The sequence below is a fragment of the Acinonyx jubatus genome, chromosome A3, assembly GCF_027475565.1.
Source record: "Acinonyx jubatus isolate Ajub_Pintada_27869175 chromosome A3, VMU_Ajub_asm_v1.0, whole genome shotgun sequence".
Lineage (NCBI taxonomy): Eukaryota > Metazoa > Chordata > Mammalia > Carnivora > Felidae > Acinonyx > Acinonyx jubatus.
In genome coordinates, this window is record NC_069388.1 from 117,236,318 (window position 1) to 117,256,230 (window position 19,913).

Here is a 19,913-nt window from a genome sequence, read left to right on the forward strand (position 1 = left end):
GTTTAAATCAACCCTTTTTTTTTATTACAAAAATACATGCCTCTGTTTAGAAAAAATATATACCAGACACACCCAGATCCTTACTCCCCTTCCCAGAAGCAACACTCGCCAACTTTCTGATGTGTTTTTCCAGAAATAGCCATTCTAGAAATATCTTTTCTAGGTATAGAAAGCACAGGTATTTAATATAGATTCCCTTCTTTTACATAAAGGTGAGCATAATATACACTTTAAACTTCACCATATATATTGAGATGCAGTCCAAAATAGAGTTTACTTGACTTTTTTTCCACAACAATTCTTGTTGTTTGGAATTCTCCCTTTTGAATGGATATTTTGGTTGTTTAACTCATTTACTATCACAAATAACTCTGCCTTGAACATCCTTATACACACATTTTTGTACCCACGTATCACTACACTTCTGTCAACACTGAATATGATCAATACATATCTTGTCTTTTGATAATTAGTAGATGACAGTATTTTCTTATTTCAATGTGGATTTTATGTATATCAAACTACTGACATTGCTTTTTCAGTAAACTGATTTTTTTTCTTATTTTTTATCCATGTTCTATCTTAATGCTGTAAGATAAAAATTTCTTATGTTAAGGTTGGCCCTTTATTCAGTCATCATACTACAAACATGTTACCTTTTGCCTTTTTATCCTAATGCCTTTTTCATCCCCAAATTAAAGCTTCATTTTCTTTTTGGTTTTCTGGGTTTTGTGTCTTGTTTAGAAAAGCCATCCTCACTTCAAAACCATTTTGTGAAATTGCTTGATAATCTCTCCCAGCATTTTCCCAGGTTCTTTGTTAAATTTAAGACTCTGGAAATTATCTTCAGCTGTATGATACATACAGCCCTAATGTTCGTCTTTTCTGGGCTCTGGAATCAATGACCCAGCTTCCTGGAAGTTTCAGGACAATCCAGATTTCCCAGATCCCTGGAGACATGACTGAACCTAGCTTATTGACACATTGCTGGCTGTGACCTAGGAGCCGCATCCCCCCCCCCCCAAAGCCGTCTCCACTTCACTGAGCTCTTGGTTCAGACCCCAGAACCTGAGCAGACCATTCTCACTGGGGCATGTGGGTTCCAGGTGGCCCCACAGGGACCTAGATGCCCATGTGACTTAGTCACAGGCTGTAGCACTTCCTCTGTAAATTTGGCGACTCCTGTCCCCTCTTCCCTCCCATCCCGGCTGTGCTGGGCCTTGCCAACTCCTCTTGGAGGAAATTTGCATCATGCAGCAGCCTGAGGACTCAGGAGCACTGATCCACTGAGCCATGATCTACTCAGCTGTCCCCCTGCTACTCCTGGCTGTGACTCTCCCTCTGGTGGGGTCACCAGCTGCTCAAGTATCCCAACCTGTGAGTAAAACTGGGGGGAGGACCCAGGTAAGACGCAGCAAGCTGTGGATGAAGGGACAGGTGGAGGGGCAAGGGCCAGGGGGAGAAGTCATGTAAAAAAGAAAGGCCAGTTTGTTGGAAAAATCTCTGAGAGGTCAGTCTCATTTTCCAGGCTGTGGGATAGCTTTTATTTCTTTGAGTCACTGTGAACTCCAGTGATGCCAGAAGGCTCTCCCAGTCAAGCTTGCCCTTTAAAAATTAAAAGAAAAGGGGCGCCCGGGTGGCTCAGTCGGTTGAGCGTCTGACTTTGGCTCAGGTCATGATCACCCAGTCTGTGGGTTTGAGCTCTGCATCGGGCTCTGTGCTGACAGCTCGGAGCCTGGAGCCTGCTTCGGATCGTGTCTCCCTCTCTCTGTCCTTCCTCTGCTCACACTGTCTCACTTTCAAAATAAATTAAAAATAAAAAATGAAAAGAAAAGAAAACTTTTCCAGATTTGGGAACCACCGGCATAGAGGACAGGAGAGAATCTGAAGAAAGACAGCAGAGTTGGAATTAGCACTTTTTGATCTGTTTTCTCCCAGGTAGCGTCTGTATCTATATTTGTATCTCTCTGCACCTGTATTTGTATCCGTATCTGTATCTGTATCCGTACCCGTATCTATATCTGTATCTGTCTCTGGATAGATACCCACATTCACGTACAACTTTGGGAGAGGGAGGAGTTGGTGAGGAAATAATTTACAGGAACAAGAGACCGAGGGAAGATGCTGCCTTATGCCCACCCTCGGTCGCAGTTCCTTTGGAGGGAATAGAAGTCCCCAAGCCTCTGAGCCCCAGCCAGCTCTGCCCAGCCCTCCCCACCGGTGTTCCAGACACAGCGTTTCAATTAGCCTAGAGGCCCAGGGACAGGTAAATTCGGGAAGGAATTAAGCAAAGCATGTTGACTCTCCAGGGTGTGCCTGGTTCCTGGGTTCAGGTGGCATTTGCAGGGCCTGGCGGGGTCCTTGGGGCTGTATCCCTGCCGCCTCCTCCCAGAAGCCTGCTTTCCCTTCCTGATGTGCCTGCTGGATTACAGGCAAAAAGAAGGGCTTCAAGGGGCATCTGAGTTCAGTCGGTTGAGCGTCTGACTTCGGCTCAGGTCATGATTTCACAGTTCAGTTCATGAGTTCGAGCCCCACATTGGGGCTCACTGCTGTCAGCACGGAGGCCAATTTAGATTCTCTGTCCTCCCACCCTCTCTCGGCCCCTCCCCCATTCTCTCTTTCTCTCTCTCAAACGTAAACATTAAAAAAAAAGAGAAGAGCTTCAAAGAGGTAGAGTCATGTCAAATGACTCAGGCTAGTCCCCGAGTTGCTTGGGGAAGAAGGTGTCCCTGGAAGAAATGTGGGGTCAGCCCCCTCTCAGAGGTCTCTCCTCGTGCTCTGTTCCAGGGACAGAGTCAGGCTGGAGGGGAATCGGGGCAGCAACTGAACCAAAAGAGTGGAGCAGGTGGTGAGTGGATGGAGTGGAGAGGAGGAGGAAGGGGTGAGGGGAGGGAGGGGAAGCGGGGGGAGCAGAGGGAGTGGGGAATGAGGCTGAAGAGGGCACGCGTGTGGAGGTACCCATCCAAGGCTGGTCATGGCGGCCACACAGGTCCAGATTCCAGTTCTCTGGCTGAGAGGCCTTGAGAAAATCCTCCATCTTGGAGAGGCTCGTCTATGAGCTGAGGGTTTGGGGGGAAGGGTGGCGTGGAGCTGCGTGTGACCGCACCCCAGCTAGCGAGGGCTATGGCCCTCTTGAGGCTTGTCAGCTCCTAGCTGGCCTATGGGAGGTGGGGCCTGCCCTGGGTCCTGGCAGTCACCAGCCAGGTGTGGGAGGCAGAAGGGGACCCTGGCCTTGCTGTCTCTCCTCTGTAGAATCAGTCTTGGTCTCAGTCTATGTACAGCTGGACTTTTCAAATCAGACCTGGCCATTGACACTCTCCAGGATCCTGACTCCCCCCTTTGCCTCGGCCTTCTCTCCCCCAGCAACTCTCGCTGGCCTCGGCCTCACCACAGGTAGGGGGGACTCTACGGAGCCCTGCCTCTCAGTGGCCCTTACACTGATTGTGGGGGAAGGAGGCTCAGACGGAAAGGAACCTGGGCCTCCCAGGTCTGCGGCCAGCTTGCCTGAACGGCTGCCCCTTTCCGTTTCCTGGAGGGTCTGCATGGCCCAGCTCCTTTCCCATCTCCCCCCCCAGACAGACCCTTTCCTTCCTGTTCTATGCCCCCCTCTTCGAAACTCTGCCCAAGAGGCAGCTGGTGGTGGGCTGGCACTTCTCCGCCCCCAACCCTTGAGGACTTTGCCCAGCAGGACCTCTGCTGCTTTGAACCCTGGCCTGAGGAGGCAGTCCCGGATGGCTGAGGCTCTTGTGACTTCGGGATTGTTCCAGGCACCCAGCCCTAGAGCCTCTCGGGCATCGGGTCCTGACTACCTGGCTGTCTCACACAGGCTGCCCGCTTCTCGTCCCCTCCTTCTGCCCCAGAGTGTAATGTCCATCACGATGGCCGCACCTACTGTGCCTGCCTCCCTGGGTGCCAGTGGAACGCCAGCGTCTGCTCCCGTCGCCGTCCCTGCGGGAGTCCCCACAGCCGCGGGCCCTGTGGCTGTCTGGTCTTCAGCCCTCCTGAAACCGGGTACTGCCAGCTGCTGCCACCTGGTGAGGAGGTTGGGAACTTGGAAACCAATGGGCCCAAGTGAAAGAAAGCCCGTGTTTTCTCCTCTCTGACCCTTGTGTTTCTGCCAGCCGGCCCAAGCCCAGTGGCTCCCGGTGGTGGGAGAAATGCCAGTTATCCTGGCAGATCACAGCCCTGAGCCTGGGGCCCGAGTAGGGAGACGAATGAACAGAGCTCCTGAGACATATGGACACGGAGAGAAAGTGCTAGAGTGACTGCTGTTGACCCCGGAAGGCCAGGAAGGGGCTCCGGCGGCCCCAGGTTACCTAGGGGAGTGGAAATCACCGGCCAAAAGGCTTCCCCGTTGGTTCTCAATGACAGATAGGTCTGGACTGCAGCAGCCAGGGACAAAACAAAACAGTATTGGGGGCGTGGGGAGGAAGCGAGGAGGAATGGGCTTCGGACGATGGGGAAGGAGTGAGAGCTTAGCCACGTGGAGGGCCACAATTCATGCTCTAAGCGGCCCCTGCCTCCTGCCTCCCCACAGTCCCCGGAACACTGAGCCTGAACTCCCAGGTGCAGATGCCTGGCAACACGCTGAACCTGACCCTCGTCACGAGCCATGAGACCACCAACCTAAACTGGTTCCTGCGGCCTGCAGGGAGCCCCAGACCCATCCTCCTGCAGCCGGGGACACAGGTGTCCCTGACCTCCAGCCCGGGCCAGGCTCTCCTCAGCATCCTCAACATCTCGCATAAATGGGCAGGTAGCCAGTCTGCCCTTCCTCTCACCTCTCTTCTCCGTCCTCCTCTTCTCTCTGTCCTTCCTCCCGCACCTTGCCTTCCCCCTCCTCCCTCTCCTCTCCTTCCTGCTCTTCTTCTCTCCCCTTCTTTTCCCTTTTCATCTTCCCATTTACCCATTCTGGGGAAACAAAGGCCCGGAGGTGAACAATCGAGAGAATGGGCTTCCATTTCAGCAGAGAACAGACGCCTGTTTTTCTTCAAGATGTTGCAGTGGCAGCGAGCAGTGCTGGAAAGGCATCTCCTGGTGGGGAAGAGGTTCACCTTAGGATTCGAGGTTCCAGGCTATTAAAAACAAAAGTTAGGAGCCTCTTCTCCAGTCCTTTTCCTCCTAGAAACCCCTTCCAAGGCAGGGATCTCTCTCTCTCTCTCTTTCTTAAATTTTTAATATTTATTTTTGAGAGTGAGAGAGCCCGCGTGCACGGGGGAGGGGCAGAGAGACAGGGAGACACAGAATCCGAAGCAGGCTTCAGGCTCTGAGCTGTCGGCACGGAGCCTGAAGTGGGGCTCGAACCCACGAGCTGTGAGATCATGACCTGAGCCAAAGTCAGATGTGTAACCGACTGAGCCACCCAGGCAGGGATCTTTCTTGCTGGGCTTAAGCAGAGGCCAGACCTGGCAGGAGAGCTTCTGCGGCGCAGGGGTGGGGCCGGAGGAGCCGGGAGGTATAGCAGGTGTGTATCTGCAGGTGAGTACACGTGCCGCTTCGAAGCTCAGGGATTCAGGTGGGAGCTGTACCAGGTGGTGAAGGTGCCCCTGCAGGCGACAGACGTGGCCCGGCTTCCAGACCAGCTCTCCATCTCCTGCGCCACCAGCCCCGGTTTCCAGCTGAGCTGCTGCCTCCCCAGCACACACCTGGTCTACACGGCTTCCTGGAGCCCCGCAGAGGGCAACAAAGGTACGAGGAGCGCTGTGTCTGGCTCAGGGGACAAGGGGCAGCTGGTGTCCTCCAAGCAGCTGGCTGTTCAACTCCCAGGAAGCAGAGAGGCTGCAGTTCAACGTGGGGCTCCGGGTCCAAGTTCATTCAATACCGTGGTTACCCCGTGAGTGATCCTAACCCTCCTGATACAGCAGTAACCGCATGAGTGTAGATAACTGCTCACAAAATGTTTTCCCACGACCTTAATGAACTCTGGCCACACACTCTGTGAAGTTCCTTTGATGATAGTCCCCATTTTGCAAGCTGGCTTCGAGTCCTGGGGCTGGTTAGAGACCCCCAGGTGCCCTTCACCAAGATCCAAGCTCCGCCTCTGCAGTTTGATGCTCACACACAACTCCACTCTGCCCCACAGCATCATCTGCTTCCGAAGTTGCTAGAGACTGAAAGAGCATCTCTGGGCCGGCCAGGTTCTGGGTCTGCTCCAGGCCCAGTAACCACTCCCCTCTCTCTCGTGTCACCTTCAGCCTCCTTAGTCAACACGCCAGGCTCCTGGTGCCTCGTGCTGACCGTTCAGCGCTGCCCTGCCGCTGACACCACGTATACTTGTGAGCTGCAGAGCCCAGGACTGACCCCTCTCAGGGTCCCCATCTCTGTCACCATCATCCAGGGTACGTGGGGCTCGGGGTCCAGCTGGTTGGGTCCAGCTCTCACCTGCTCGCCCTGGGAGCTCCTCGACGTTTCCCCCACACTGGGCCACACGGCCAGTCTCCAGACCCCGAACGCGGGGGAGGCTGGGGCTAGACCACGGTTGCTGAGCCTCCTTGATATCATTCTTCAGACGGAGATGCCACCTGCCCTGAGGACTCCTCAGCTGTTGCCTGGAATGTCACCAAGGCTGGCCACGTGGCACAGGCCCCGTGTCCAGTGAACAGGACAGGTGTGGTGAAGCGGACCTGCGGGCCTGATGGCAGTTGGGAGCCCATCCACGGCGGCTGCACGGACACAGGGGTCCTGGCCTTGTTTCACAGAGCCTGGGTAAAGCTTCAGGCCCCGCTGCTCCGGGCCTCGCCCTCCATGACCTACCCCTTTCTCGCTTGGGACCTAGCTTTAGAACCCTTTCTCCCTGAGGCCTGGCCTGGAGGCCCCTCACCTTCCCTGAACCGGAGCCTGGCAGAGCCAGGGTGTGAGGGTGGGGGCCACAGATGCCCGGGACTCTCATGGTGGGAGGGTGCTCTCCTCCAATCCTAATCCCACCAAGTGTCCAGCCCACTAACACGGGTGTGAGTTCCTTCCGTGTGGCTTCCCGCTCCCCCGGGGACTGGAGCAGGGCTGGGGAGGAAAGAGCTGGATGGGGGAGGAGTGGCCCCTCCCTTGTGACCACTCGCCCATCCCTACCTCCCCCCCCCTCCCCCCACTTCCTGCTGTGTCTGGTCTGTCTCAGCTGCTGCGGGCAGGCCAGGGCTGGCCTGCTGTGGAGGCGCCACAGATCCTGGCTGAGCTGTCGGAGCAGGCGATGGTGGTGAGCTCGCCCTCTGACTTATTGGCACTGCTGGGCACCATATCCTTCCTGGCCAAGGTGGTGGTGGATGCCAGAATACAGCTTAACCGCAGCGCCCTGGAGGTGAGATCGCTGAGCCACGGCGGGGGGCCGCCGGGGTGGTGGGGGCCCGAAGCTCTTTACCTCTGGGCACTTCTGTCCCTCTGGCATCGCCATGGGCTGTCAGAAGGCAGACCTTTCGAGAGAGTCTGAGTGTCTGCTCTCCTGGTCCATCTCACCCCTTGGACATCGGTTTCCAAGGCCATGGAATATGGACAAGGTCTGAGGCTGGGAACATGTGGGAGGTTGGGGAAGGCAGGAAGGGATGTGAAGACATGAGTTCAGAAGCATTTATGTACACGCAGAGATGGGTGGATATGGTGTAAATTCACGCGCCCAAACAGACACACGCACAAACACGATACCTACATGGAGGTCCCCACGCCCTCAGCTTTTGCTGGACTCACCTGAACCAGCTCCCAGCGTGGGCAACGACTGACGACCATTAAGCTGCATCCAAAAGAATAACCAGGGCCAATGACATTGCGCCCTCTTCCTATCCGGGAATGTATGTTACATGTGGGTGGACAGACATGCATTTGGCCTTCCACTTCACAACATCGTGCCCGCTAACCACTGGGCCCCACTCCTAGCTTTACAGACCTGTTGGGGTCAAGGCATTGGAGAGGGGCCCCCTTCACCCTGGGTGGCCCAAGGGATGGAGGTGAGAGAAAGGTCGTCAGATGGAGGCGCTGGATGCACATCGGGAGACCACGTACTTGAAGCCACCCCGGTGGTTAGCCCAACGGCTGCCCATTCTTCCCATCTAGAAACTCTCCCTTCTCGGGCCTGTCTTCCCCTTCCCCTTTCCCTCCCCTCTTGGGTCTCTTCCGCAAGCCTAGGAAAGGTAGGTCTGGGGCCTCTGGTTCCCAGCGCCCCTGACGCAGCGCCGTGGGTTCTAGCGGCCAGCGCTCATCTCTTTGCTGGGCTCTCTCTGTTGGGTGCCGCAGGCTCTCCTGAAAACCACAGACAAGGTCCTAGACCTGGACACCAGCTCTCTGTGGATCCCAGCCCAGGCCCAGAAGCCCTCGACAGGCTCAGATCTCCTGCTGGCTGTGGAGACCCTGGCACGCAGTCTGTGCCCTCAGGATCACCCCTTCTCCTTCAGCTTGCAAAACGTGCGGCTGCAGACCCAGCTGCTTGGGCCGTTTCCCGCTGACTACAGAGTCTCCTTCCGCACTCAGCCCCCACTGCGGGCCCACATTCCCAGGTGCTCCCTGGCCCCGCTGGGCCGTAACGGCACCAACGTCAGTATTACTAGCCTGGTGCTGCAGAAACTGGACCGCCTTCTGCCCTCAAGCTACGGGCAGGGGCTGGGGGACTCCGTCTATGCCACTCCCGGCCTGGTCCTCGCCATCTCCGTCATGGCAGGTGGGCAGGCCTTCGACCAGGGAGAAGTCATCATGGACTTCGGGGGCACGGGTAGCACTCCGCACTGTGTCTTCTGGGACCACAGCCTCTTCCGGGGCAAGGGGGGCTGGTCGGACGAAGGGTGCCAGGCGCAGACAGCTCGTGCCAGCCCCACCACCCGGTGCGTCTGTCGGCACCTCACCGCCTTCTCCGTCCTCACGTCCCCAAACACTGTTCCGGAAAACCTCACCCTGGAGCGGCTGAGTCAGGTGGGCTTGGGGGCCTCCATCGTGGCACTGCTTGTGTGCCTAGGTGTGTACAGGCTGGTTTGGAGAGTGGTGGTACAGAGCAAAGTCGCCTACTTACGCCACACGGCCCTGCTCAACGTGGTGCTCTGCCTTTTGGCTGCAGACGCCTGCTTCCTGGGAGCCCCACTGCTTCCTCCGGGGCCCCGAAGCCCGCTCTGCCTGGCCGCTGCTTTCCTCTGTCATTTCCTCTACCTGGCCACCTTTTTCTGGATGCTGGCTCAGGCCCTGATGCTGGCCCACCAGCTGCTCTTCGTCTTCGATCAGCTGTCCCAGTGCCGAGTACTCTCCCTGATGGTGGTCCTCGGCTACGTGTGCCCGATGGGGTTTGCAGGTGCCGCCCTGGCCCTCTACCTACCCCGAGGGCAATACCTGAGGGAGGGGGCGTGCTGGTTAAGTGGGAAGGGAGGGGCGCTCTACACCTTCGTGGGGCCAGTGCTGGCCATAGTGGGCGTGAACGGGCTGGTACTCGCCATGGCCGTGCGGAAACTCCTGAGGCCTTCGCCGTCAGAGGGGCCCCAGGCGGAGAGGCGCCAAGCCCTTCTGGCGGTGATCAAAGCCCTGCTCGTTCTCACGCCCATCTTCGGCCTCACCTGGGGGCTGGGCCTGGCCACCCTGCTGGAGGAAGTCTCCACAGTGCCTCACTACATCTTCACGATTCTCAACACCACCCAGGTGGGTGATAAAGCGCCGGCTGTGCTTTTGCCCTTTTAGATGGTCTAGGTCACTGCCAGTGCCTTCTCGAGGAGGGGTCGAGGTGGAGCAGGAGAAGCAGTCTCAGGAATTTTAGGAGACGTAGGTCTGGGCCGCAGTCCCTCCACGGACTCGCTGGAGGACTTTGGACAAACCTCTGGGAGCTCCGGTTTTCTCATCTGCGAAACAGTATCTGGTTTGGGCAGAGACGTCAGGGAATTGTCAGTACCCAAACTGATATTGATATTCCCTTGGTAACCAAAGTGGTCAGAGAAGCACCTGAAATGGATTCTATGCACTGAGTGGTGCTAATGCCCAGAAAACCCTAGATGGGAAGCCTCGGGACACCAATTAGACAGGACGACAGAGGCTGAAGGAAGAGGAGGGGGAGGGAGTCGATTTCGGTTGATTGCTTCCTCCATGACTAACTTATCCCCGTATCCCCCCGTTAAGGGTGTCTTCATCTTACTGTTTGGTTGCCTCATGGACAAGAAGGTGAGTCTGCCCACCTAACCTCTGCCCAACTTGCGGTGCCCAGGCCAGGACTTTGGCTGGCGTAACGAGGGCGTTACCTGTCCTGCAGGTACGAGAAGCTTTACTCAAACGCTTCTGCCGCTCCCAGCCCCCCAACTCCACCATCTCCCTGGTGAGTTATTGGCTTCAAATTCTCAGTTCTCCCACTAAGGGGTCAGACGCAGCCGTTCCACAGCCTTCCCGAGAGGAGACAGGCACAGCTAGAGGCTGAGAGAAGCTTGGGATTGTCTTCTAGAATGAGCACTTTCCAGGCTCGAAGTCCCCAACGATGGAGACAGGAGCTCCATCAGAGCAGTCGGAGTCAGGTTCCTGGGCTCCTGATTACAACCTGGACTGCTGGGGACTCTCTTAGCCCCTGGTTTCTCCATTTGAAAATCTGCCTCCAGTTACTATATGAAGGGAAATGTAGGATCGGTAAGCATGGGAATCAGCATAGCTGAGAACCAAGTTCCTTAGGGCTACTGCGGCCCCAGGCAGGTGAGAACGTGAAAACGGGCACAAGCTCATCAAAAGAGAGTCGATAATAATAACAGTCGCCCTGCAATTGGGCCTTCCGGCCCCTTCCTAGGCTACATATGAAACCTACATCCCGGAGCAGAGCAAAGGAAGAAGTGAAGACACCAGGTGAGAAGCAGGCCTTCCTGGGGGCAGCGTGCGTGGCATGGACGGAAGCGGAGGCTAGCAAAGGGCTTCCTGGCCAAGAAGGCTCCTCTTCACATGATTGACGGTCCCGGCCCACAGGTGGAAAACAGACTTTTCCAGCAGAGGCATTTCTTGATGGGACGGGGAAGGTGGAGACCTCAGAGAGCAGGGAGTTTTACCACTACCAAGCCTTGGTTCAGTCCACTCTGAAAATTCCTTTGTGCGCTGTCAAATTCTTAATCGTCCTGGAAAACCCTTGCCTTGAAGGAATCGCCATTGGTGGGCTTGGTGTCCAGAGGGGTGGGCAGCCTGCAGAGGCGGTGAAAGGTCTGCTTCACCAGCCCAGAGCTTCAGGGCGAGCCCTTTCGCACAGAAGGCAGAGGCTTTGAGTGAACCACACGCAGAGCCCATCCGAGGGAGTTGGGGGAACGTGCCAGAATCCACCAGGATGAGCCATGGCCAGGGGCTCTGAGCCCTTCCCCCATCCGAGAGCCCAGCGCCCCCGCACAGACAGGCTAATGTCTCCACTCATCACGTTCCCTTCTCTCGCAGGTCACCTGCCCACACCCCTAAACTATCCAAGCAAAAAGAGCATGAAAAACTAGCTAAAGCTACCTGTTGAATAAGCCTGCCTTTGCTGTAAACGTAATCGACAGATATTAAAGTTCAAAATAATTGCAAGTAAAACCGTCTCAACCAGTTTTTGACCAATCGACAGTTCCTGGTACAGACAGATTTGCTAAAAATTGTTTTATTTTTAACTACTCAGTGATTTCTTTTCGGATTATTTCTTCTCCATAGCTATGACGAAAGGATGACTGATGACAGGAACTCTACTCTTGCAAACATTAAAAGTGAAGGACAGATTTTGGTTCGTTTCTTTTCAAAGTTTAGGAAAAGGTGAAGTTAACAGGTCCCTCTTTCTTTAACTTTTCCAACAATATCAGTATAACTGTAAGTTTCATCGATGTACGAATGTATACAATCACCGATCTAAGAACCTTTGTAAGAGCACATTAATGATTTTACAGTAGAGAGGAAGTTGCCACCGACCGCTAAGAATTAAGGCAACAAGATGACAAAAAGGGGCATTTAAAAGTGACAGGCTCAGGTCACCTGGGTGGCTCAGTCGGTTTAGTATCTGACTCTTGATTTGGGCTCAGGTCATGATCTCGCGGTTCATGAGCTCGAGCCCCACATCAGACTCTGAGCTGACAGTGCAAAAAAGCCTGCTTGGGATTCTGTGTCTCCCTCTCTCTCTGCCCCTCCCCTGCTCTTTCTCTCAAAAAGTAAACAAAAACATAAACTAACAAATCAATCAATCGATCGATAAATGTGACAGGCCCAAGCTAAGACCAGATATGGAGAAGACATTTTTTTTTTTTAAAGCCTTGAGAGGATACCAAGACATCTAGTTGAATTAACTCATGGAATCCACAAGATGATGGGAGGGTTCTGAAAAATTTTTCAACTAGAGAAATGGAAAAAAATTCTTATGAATGAGCCTTTGTTAAATTACAAAAGTCATGGCTATTTTTATAAAATGGAATGGGAATGCTTTCTGTTGAAATGAATATGCTCTTGAAAACAGTTTTCTTATAAACATGGATCTGTGTATTTTCATTGTACAGAAGTCAGCCTAAATAGTTCCCTACATGGATTCAATTGTTTCGTTCAAATAGAAGATACCAACTCAGCAGGGCACTTGTAACCGTTCTATGCCTCGGACTTGTTCCAGCCCCCACGGGAGGCGGGCAGCCACTGAAACAGCGAGGGCTTTGCCTGCTGGTTTCCCTGGCCACAGGGTCCTGTCTCAATTGCCCTTGTACTTCATTAATATTTATAGTCTTAATTTTTTAAATTATAAAATTATTTGTGAAGAGTTCAAATAATACGCGTTCGCTTTAAAAGCAGCAGAGACCCCTGAGTGTGCTTCTGTAGAAATATACGTTCTCATATTTCCTTCTCAAATGACGACATGCACTCAATGCATGCTTTGCTGCTAAAAACATACGTTAGGATTGACAAATGAAGTGACATTAAGCCTTCGTTCCCTTGGTTGTCACATAAAGAAAGACTGAAAAGAAAGTTCTGGAGGTAAATATAAGAAAGTAAAGATTTCATTTCTAAATTCCATTTCTAAAAAGACGGCCTAAAGAAATAAGCAGACAAGTGAGCAGATGAATGTACCAAGGATGTGCGTTCCAGTGTGTTTACATCCTCCACAAAGCGCACTTGGTAAAACCAATGAGGATATATCTACCAAAGGAGTGCTATGTGGTCATTTAAAATGACGACGTATAGCTACACCTACTGATATGGGAAAATGTTTAGGCTCCACAGCTAAGTAAGACAAAAGGGTTCCAGAACAGCATTATACCAGCCAATTTTGGTCCATACCAAAATTGGGTCCCTTTGTGTCCAAATATGTGTGCACTGAAAAAGAGAGATATCAAAATATTAACGGTATCTTGCTACTTGGTTTTTCACTTTTTTCTTGCTCTGTAAATATTATTTGAATTATTTTTTACAATGAGCATGAGTTTCTATGGTAGAAAAAACGTTATTTTGAAAGAGTTCTTCTGAACATTTTGCATATTTAAAAATAGAAACTTGTCAAGCAAAAACAACAACAACAACAACAAAAAACAAACCCATAAACAAAATACCCCCTGGAATTTAGATTTGTACAGAAGGGTGGACTACATTAGAGGTTCTCGAGGAAGCTTGGACTTCTGTTTTGGGAATCAATTCTGTCTGATCGCTGACAGTTCCCTAAGCGTGGAGGGGGAAAGGGGCTCCTGGTTGAGTTTAGGGCAGGCAAACATTGGCACCATGTCTAAATGCTTGGTCTCTTTCACAATAATGCATTTCTTTCCTGAGTAGTATTTTTCCTCAGTGTTTTTGTCCTTCATCCCCACATTCTCCCATTTCCTCTCAACCAATGATCCCTCTTCATTGAAAGAGCATAACATACCAGTTCAGAGTCCCAGATAAACCACAGCGGACACAGACAGAGGACCTCTGAGTCATCCATTAAGTCCCAGAAGAAGACTGGAGACTCTGCCACAGCTTTTCATTCCTTGAGAGAGACTGGAATTGGAGAGACCTGGAGAAAAAAATTTAAAACGTAAATGAGAAAGGGTAGGGGGAGAAGATAGGCTGAGAATTAGGATTCCTCTCTCCGGAAAGATGGATGCAAAGGTGCAAAGAATGTCTGGTTTGCTGGTTGCTGTAGCTTCAGCATCTAAAATATGCTTGACATGTAACAGGTACTCAGTTTAAGTATTTATTGAATGAATGAACTATACAGACCACAGCAAGAACAGGGACTTTTGCTCAGAATCAGAGAATCGGTGGGAGGGTGGAGGTGGCGGGTGAGGGAGGGGAGCACAGGGGGGAAGTGCACTTCTGAAGTGTGAATGAAAGATGAGGGCAAGTCAAGGCTCTCCTCCCAAATGGTTATTTGGTGGAACAAAGGGTCTAATTAAAGTTTTATATGAAAAGGGAAGCACTTAAGTTGGGATCTTTAAGAAGAGCATAACGGGGGAGGGGGGCAGGCACCTGGGTGGTTCACTGGGTTGAGTATCTGACTTTGGCTCAGGTCCTGATCAAATGGCTTGTGAGTTCTGGCCCCGCCTACGTTGGGCTGTCTGCTGTCGGGGCAGAGCCCGCTTTGGATCCTCTGTCCCCCACTCTTTGTCTCTCCTCCACTTGTACTCTCTCCCTGTCTCTCAAAAATGAATAAACATGAAAAAAATAGCGTAACCAGTTCGAGGTACCTGAGAACAAACAGCAATGTGTACTTTATTTTTTTTTTAATGTTATTATTTACTTTTGAAGGAGAGAGAGACAGAGCATGAGCAGCGGAGGAGCAGAGAGAGACACAGAATCCAAAGCAGGCTCCAGGCTCTGAGCTGTCAGCACAGAGCCCGATGCAGGGCTTGAACTCACGAACTGTGAGATCATGACCTGAGCCAAAGTCAGACACTTAACCGACTGAGCCACCCAGGTGCCCCAGCAATGTGTACTTTAGATGGAGGCATCTGTAACCATGACAGCCAAGGGTCGTCTTTTGTAGCAGTCACACTACCGAAAATCGCTCAGTTTCTCTTACGCATAGAATGTTTAGAAACAGTGCTCGCTTCGGCAGCACATATACTAAAATTGAAACCATACAGAGATTAGCACGGCCCCTGTGCAAGGAGGACACACAAATTCGTGCAGCATTCCAGATTTTTAGAAAGACAGATACCATATGTTTTCACTCATATGTGGATCCTGAGAAACTCAATAGAAGACCATGGGGGAGGGGAAGGGCGAAAAAAAGTTACAGAGAGGGAGGGAGGCAAACCATAAGAGACTCTTAAACACTGAGAACAAACTGAGGGTGGGTGGGGGGGTGGGGAGAGGGGAAAGTGGGTGATGGGCACCTGTTGGGATGAGCACTGGGTATTGTATGGGAACCAATCTGACAATAAATAATATTTAATATAAAAAAAAGAATGTTTAGAAATAGCATGTAACTTATGTAAAGCTGGGTGAACGTGACCTAACTGCAGACCTAGAACTTCAGAGACGCCACGAAAGCCCTCTCCAATCCGATCCCACTGCCTCCCGCCCAGAGGTAACTTCTACTCTGAATGTGATCAACGTAACACTAAGAAAATTTTTTTTGTGGTGAAACACGGAAAATTTACCACTTTAACCAAGCGTACAGTTGCACAGTGGAAGGTACATTCACAGTGCTGTGCGACCAATCTCCAGAACTCATCTTTCAAAACTGAAACTCTATACCTATTCAGCAACTCCCCATTCCCCCTACTCCAGTCCCTGGTAACCGTCATTCTACTTCCTGTCTCAACGAAGGTGACTATTTTGTATACCTTATATAAGTAGAACCATACAGTGTTTGTCCTTTGGTGACTGGTTTATTTCACTTAAGGTTCATCCATGTTGTAGCACGTGCCAGGATTGCCTCCCTTTTTAAGGCTGCATAGTACTTTACCGTGTGTATACACACATTCAGCTGTCAACGCACATTCGGGTCGCTTTCCCCTATTGGCTATCGTGAATAATGCCACTATGAATGTGGGTGCACAAATCCTTGCTTTCAATTCTTTGGGGTACATACCTAGACATGGAGTTGCTAGATCATATAATAATTCTATTTTTAATCTTTTGAGGAATGATCATACTGTTTTCCATAGCAGCTGGACCATTTTATATTCCCACCAACAGCGTACAAAGGCTCTGGTTTCTCTTACATCCTCACCACCGTGTGCTATTTTCTGTGGGTTTTTTAAAAAAATATTTTTATTTATTTTTGAGAGAGAGCGAGCGAGCGAGCAGGGAAGGGGCACAGAGGGAGACACAGATTCAGAAGGCTCTAGGCTCTGACCTGTCAGCACAGAGCCCGACGGGGGGCTTGAACTCAAACTACAAGATCATAACCTGAGCCGAAGCCAGATGCTCAATAGACTGAGCCACCCAGGTGCCCCTATTTTCTGGTTTTTTGATAACAGATATCCTGATGGATGTGAGGTGGTATCTCGGTGTAGTTTTGATTAATGATGTTGAACTAGTTGACTAGTGATATTGAACATCTTTTCATGTGCTTATCAGTCATCTGTATATATTTTTTAGAGAAACGCCTATTTAAATCATTTGCCCATTTTTAAACTGGGTTATTTCTTGGTTGTTGAGTTGTAAGAGTTCTTTGCATGTTCTGGATATTATCAGATATATGACTTGCAAATATTTTCTCCAATAGGTTGCCCTTTGATGCACAGAAATTTTTAATTTTGATGAAGTCCAACCTATTTAGTTGCTGTTGTTGCCAGTGTTTTTGGTGTCATGGCCAAGAAAGTATTGCCAAATCTAATGTCATGTAGCTTTTCCTGTTTTCTTCTAAGAAGCTTATCAATTTAGCTCTTATGTTTAGGTCTTTGATCCACTTTGAGTTAATTTTTGTACGTGGTGTAAGGTAAGGGTCCAACTTTCATTCTTTTGCAGGTGGCCCATTTTCCCAACACCATTTGCGGACAAGACTGTCCCTTCTCCATTAAACGGTCTTAGCACTCTTGCCAAAAATCATTGGACCACATCAGATTTATTTCTGGGCTTAAACAAAAACCAACTTATCTCCAGAAGGTTCTCCTTGGGCCAGTGATGGGGCTCAGCTCTGCTGCCCCCTCCAGCCGCCCCTCCACTGACTGCCTCTGCTGGGTTCTGCGTCTGCTCGCTGAAGAAGCTGAACAGGCGAGAGGAGTCTCTTCCCTTGAGCGCGTGGGCCCCAGTTAGCAGAGGCTTTGAGTCCTAACACCACAGCTGATGGCTGCAGGGGAGGGAGACCAGAATACTCCTTTAGAAATGAGTTGCACAACTGACAAGGCACTCAATGATGCTGATGCGCTTGCTGAAAGACTGAGAGATTGTGATGACGCAGCAGAATCTCTGACCGAGCAAACCACCGCTCTCAACAAGCGAGCAGACGTGATGAGCAGGATCAGGAAGAAATTCAAGAACTTAACGAAGTTGCAAGACATCGGCCACAGTCCGCGTTGGTTATGGGAATCCAGCAAGAAGGCAGACAAATCAGAGAAGTACAACCAAAGAACAAAGAATTGCATACATCCCTGGAAGAGCATCCATAGTTAGACTGCTAACGGCTAGCAAAAAAGATGATCTGGATATAATGATGAAGTCAAAAGAGCAGCACTCCCAGACTGACATGGGTTGTTGTAACAGCTCTGGAGTCTTCCTTGATGCATCCTGACACATCTTTGAAACATCTCAACATGGACTGGAGAGGAGGCACTTGGAAGCAAATCAGAAATTCCAACTGCATGTTGATCAGATAACGGAAATGACAGCAGTAATGAGGAAAGCCATTGAAACTGATAAGCAACAGGGGTGCAAGGTACTGGAACAAACATTTCAACTTGAACAAGAAAACAAAGGCTTGAGAGAGGTCCTTCACAGGAGTGCACGTGTGCATGAGCAGGGGAGGAGCAGAAAGGGAGAGAATCCCAACTCAGGGCTTGAGCCCAGGAACTGTGAGATCATGACCTGAGCCTAAATCAAGAGTCAGAGGCTTAACTGACTGAGCCACCCAGGTGCCATTTTTGAACCTTAGGAAAGATGTGTCTGAAAGTCCATCTTTGACAGTATTAGTGACCAGTAGCAACCAGAGTCTGAGGAAGAGCTGAAGAGCCTGTAAGTCTTTGAGTTTCATATACTTCAGATGGTCACTGGGACTGGTCTACTAAAGTGAATGAGTTAACAGAAAAATCAATCTCAAGCTATGCTTTTTTTTCCCCTATAGTATGTACAGTGGATTGGCAATGACATTTTCTTTACTATTTTAGAGACAGAGAAAATGCAAGTGAGCAGAAAAGAGTGGCAGAGGGAGGGAGGGAGGGGGAGAGAGAGAGACAGAGAGAGAATCCTACGTAGGCTCCATACTCAGTGTGGAGCCCAATGCTCAATCCTACGACCCTGGGGTCACGACCTGAGCCAGAGGCAAGAGCTGATGCTCAACTAAGCCACCCAGGCGCGCCTATAAGTATTCATTTGATTTTTTACAAAATATATATCTAGTATGTAAATTTTTAAAAGCCACTAGAAATAGAAACGGACTTTAACATCAACTGAAATCTAAACTTTTCTTATTTTGTGATTATAGGATTAAAGAGGATAAAAAGGTAAAAAACAAAACACCATTATTTCCAGATCTTTCCACTAATGTCCTTTTTCTGTTTCAAATCCAACCCATGATACCATAGTACATTTGTCATGTCTCCTTAGCTTCCTCTGGTCTGAGTTTCTCCATATTCTCTTATTTTTTGTGAACTTGATAGTTTTGAACACATTCTGTGTAGATGTCCCTCAGTTTGTGTTGCATGTTTTTTTTATGACCCAACTGGGCTAAATGGGTATTTGGAAAGAATACCCCTGAAGTGAAGTGCCCCTTTGATCACATTATGCCGAAGTATGTGGTATCTACATGCCAGCACTGATGTTAACCTTGGTCACTTAGTGAAATTAGTGCTTGCCATGTTTCTCCACTGTAAAGATGCCTTGTTTTCCCTTCTCATACTCTATTTGCTGGAGTTGAGACATGAAGTCCAGCCCACACTCAACCGAGGACGGACATGTCCCACTTCCTGGAGCACAGAGTCTACACGTATTATTTGGAATTCTTCTGTATGAAAGACCTCTTTTCTCTTCCCTTAACTGTTTTAGAAAACATTTTTATCTCATATGTAGGCATCTCAGAAACAGACTTAAGTTTTGCCTGTTTTTGAACCTGTCCTGTCAATGAACACTTGTTATTTACAATATTTTGCTATTAAAGAGCAATGAATGGTGCTATGCACTCTCCTGCACGCGTCTCCTGACATTCCTATGCTGGGTCACAGACCGTGTGTCCTATGCAAATGTGCAAGATGCCAAGCTGTTTTCCAAGTGGTTCATATCAATCTGTATTCTCACCAGCGGTGTGTGATCGTTCCTATTGTTCCACATCCTCATCAACACCTGATACGGAGTCTTCATTTTTCCTGATGGGTATAAAAGAATAGCTCATTATGATCCTAATTTGATTTTTCATTACTAATGAGCCTCTTTTTCATGTTTATTCTCCATTTCTACATTATTTTCTAAAAAATGCCGGTTCATATCTTTTGCCCATTATTTTGTAAGTCATCTTTCTTCTTTCTGATGTACGGGAATTCTTCATATAGCCTGGATCCCTTAAAAGATAGATCTATATCAGGGTGACATAGATCGTGAGAGAGAGAGAGACGTATCTCCTTTGTAGGATGTATCTGTATCTTTGTCCCTTTTGTGGTTTGTCTTTCCATTCTGTCACATAAACAAAAGTTCTTATTTCAACACAGGCCATTTTTTTTTTTTAAGGTTTATTTTTGAGAGAGAGCGCAAACGGCGGGCAGGCAGGGGGGAGGGGCGGCAGAGAGAGAGGAGGAGACAGAATCCGCAGCAGGTTCCAGCCTGGAGCTGTCAGCAGAGCCCAGCGTGGGGCTCAAACCCATGAACTGTGAGACCATCACTCGAGCCAAAGTCGGACACTTAACTAACTGAGCCCCCAGGCACCCCTT

The 19,913-nt window shown here is 50.2% G+C and overlaps 1 protein-coding gene, 1 non-coding gene and 1 pseudogene across 5 annotated transcripts; all 3 read left to right on the forward strand.

Moving 5' to 3' along the window:
* Positions 1-956: 956 nt before the first annotated feature.
* On the forward strand, positions 957-11,478 carry ADGRF3 (adhesion G protein-coupled receptor F3). 4 transcript variants are annotated; one of them, XM_027033369.2, is made up of 12 exons: positions 957-1,377; positions 2,788-2,848; positions 3,253-3,393; positions 3,861-4,034; positions 4,511-4,756; positions 5,479-5,688; positions 6,195-6,338; positions 6,509-6,705; positions 7,112-7,291; positions 8,218-9,597; positions 10,069-10,110; positions 10,199-11,478. In XM_027033369.2, the coding sequence occupies exons 1-12, from the start codon at positions 1,294-1,296 to the stop codon at positions 10,358-10,360; spliced, it is 3,021 nt and encodes a 1,006-aa protein (XP_026889170.2). In that variant the 5' UTR covers positions 957-1,293; the 3' UTR covers positions 10,361-11,478. The 4 variants fall into 4 exon arrangements, with proteins under 4 accessions (XP_026889170.2, XP_053057105.1, XP_053057104.1 ...); XM_053201130.1 differs by lacking the exon at positions 957-1,377 and having other exon boundaries at positions 2,567-2,848; positions 4,538-4,756; positions 10,199-10,261; positions 10,718-11,478; XM_053201129.1 differs by lacking the exon at positions 957-1,377 and having other exon boundaries at positions 2,567-2,848; positions 4,538-4,756.
* Positions 11,479-14,928: 3,450 nt separating this feature from the next.
* On the forward strand, positions 14,929-15,032 carry LOC113592537 (U6 spliceosomal RNA). The gene has a single exon (XR_003412445.1). It is a non-coding gene; the product is annotated as a U6 spliceosomal RNA (small nuclear RNA).
* A 1,823-nt stretch (positions 15,033-16,855) lies between these two features.
* On the forward strand, positions 16,856-18,612 carry LOC106967832 (FGFR1 oncogene partner 2-like; annotated as a pseudogene).
* The last annotated feature ends 1,301 nt before the right edge of the window (positions 18,613-19,913 follow it).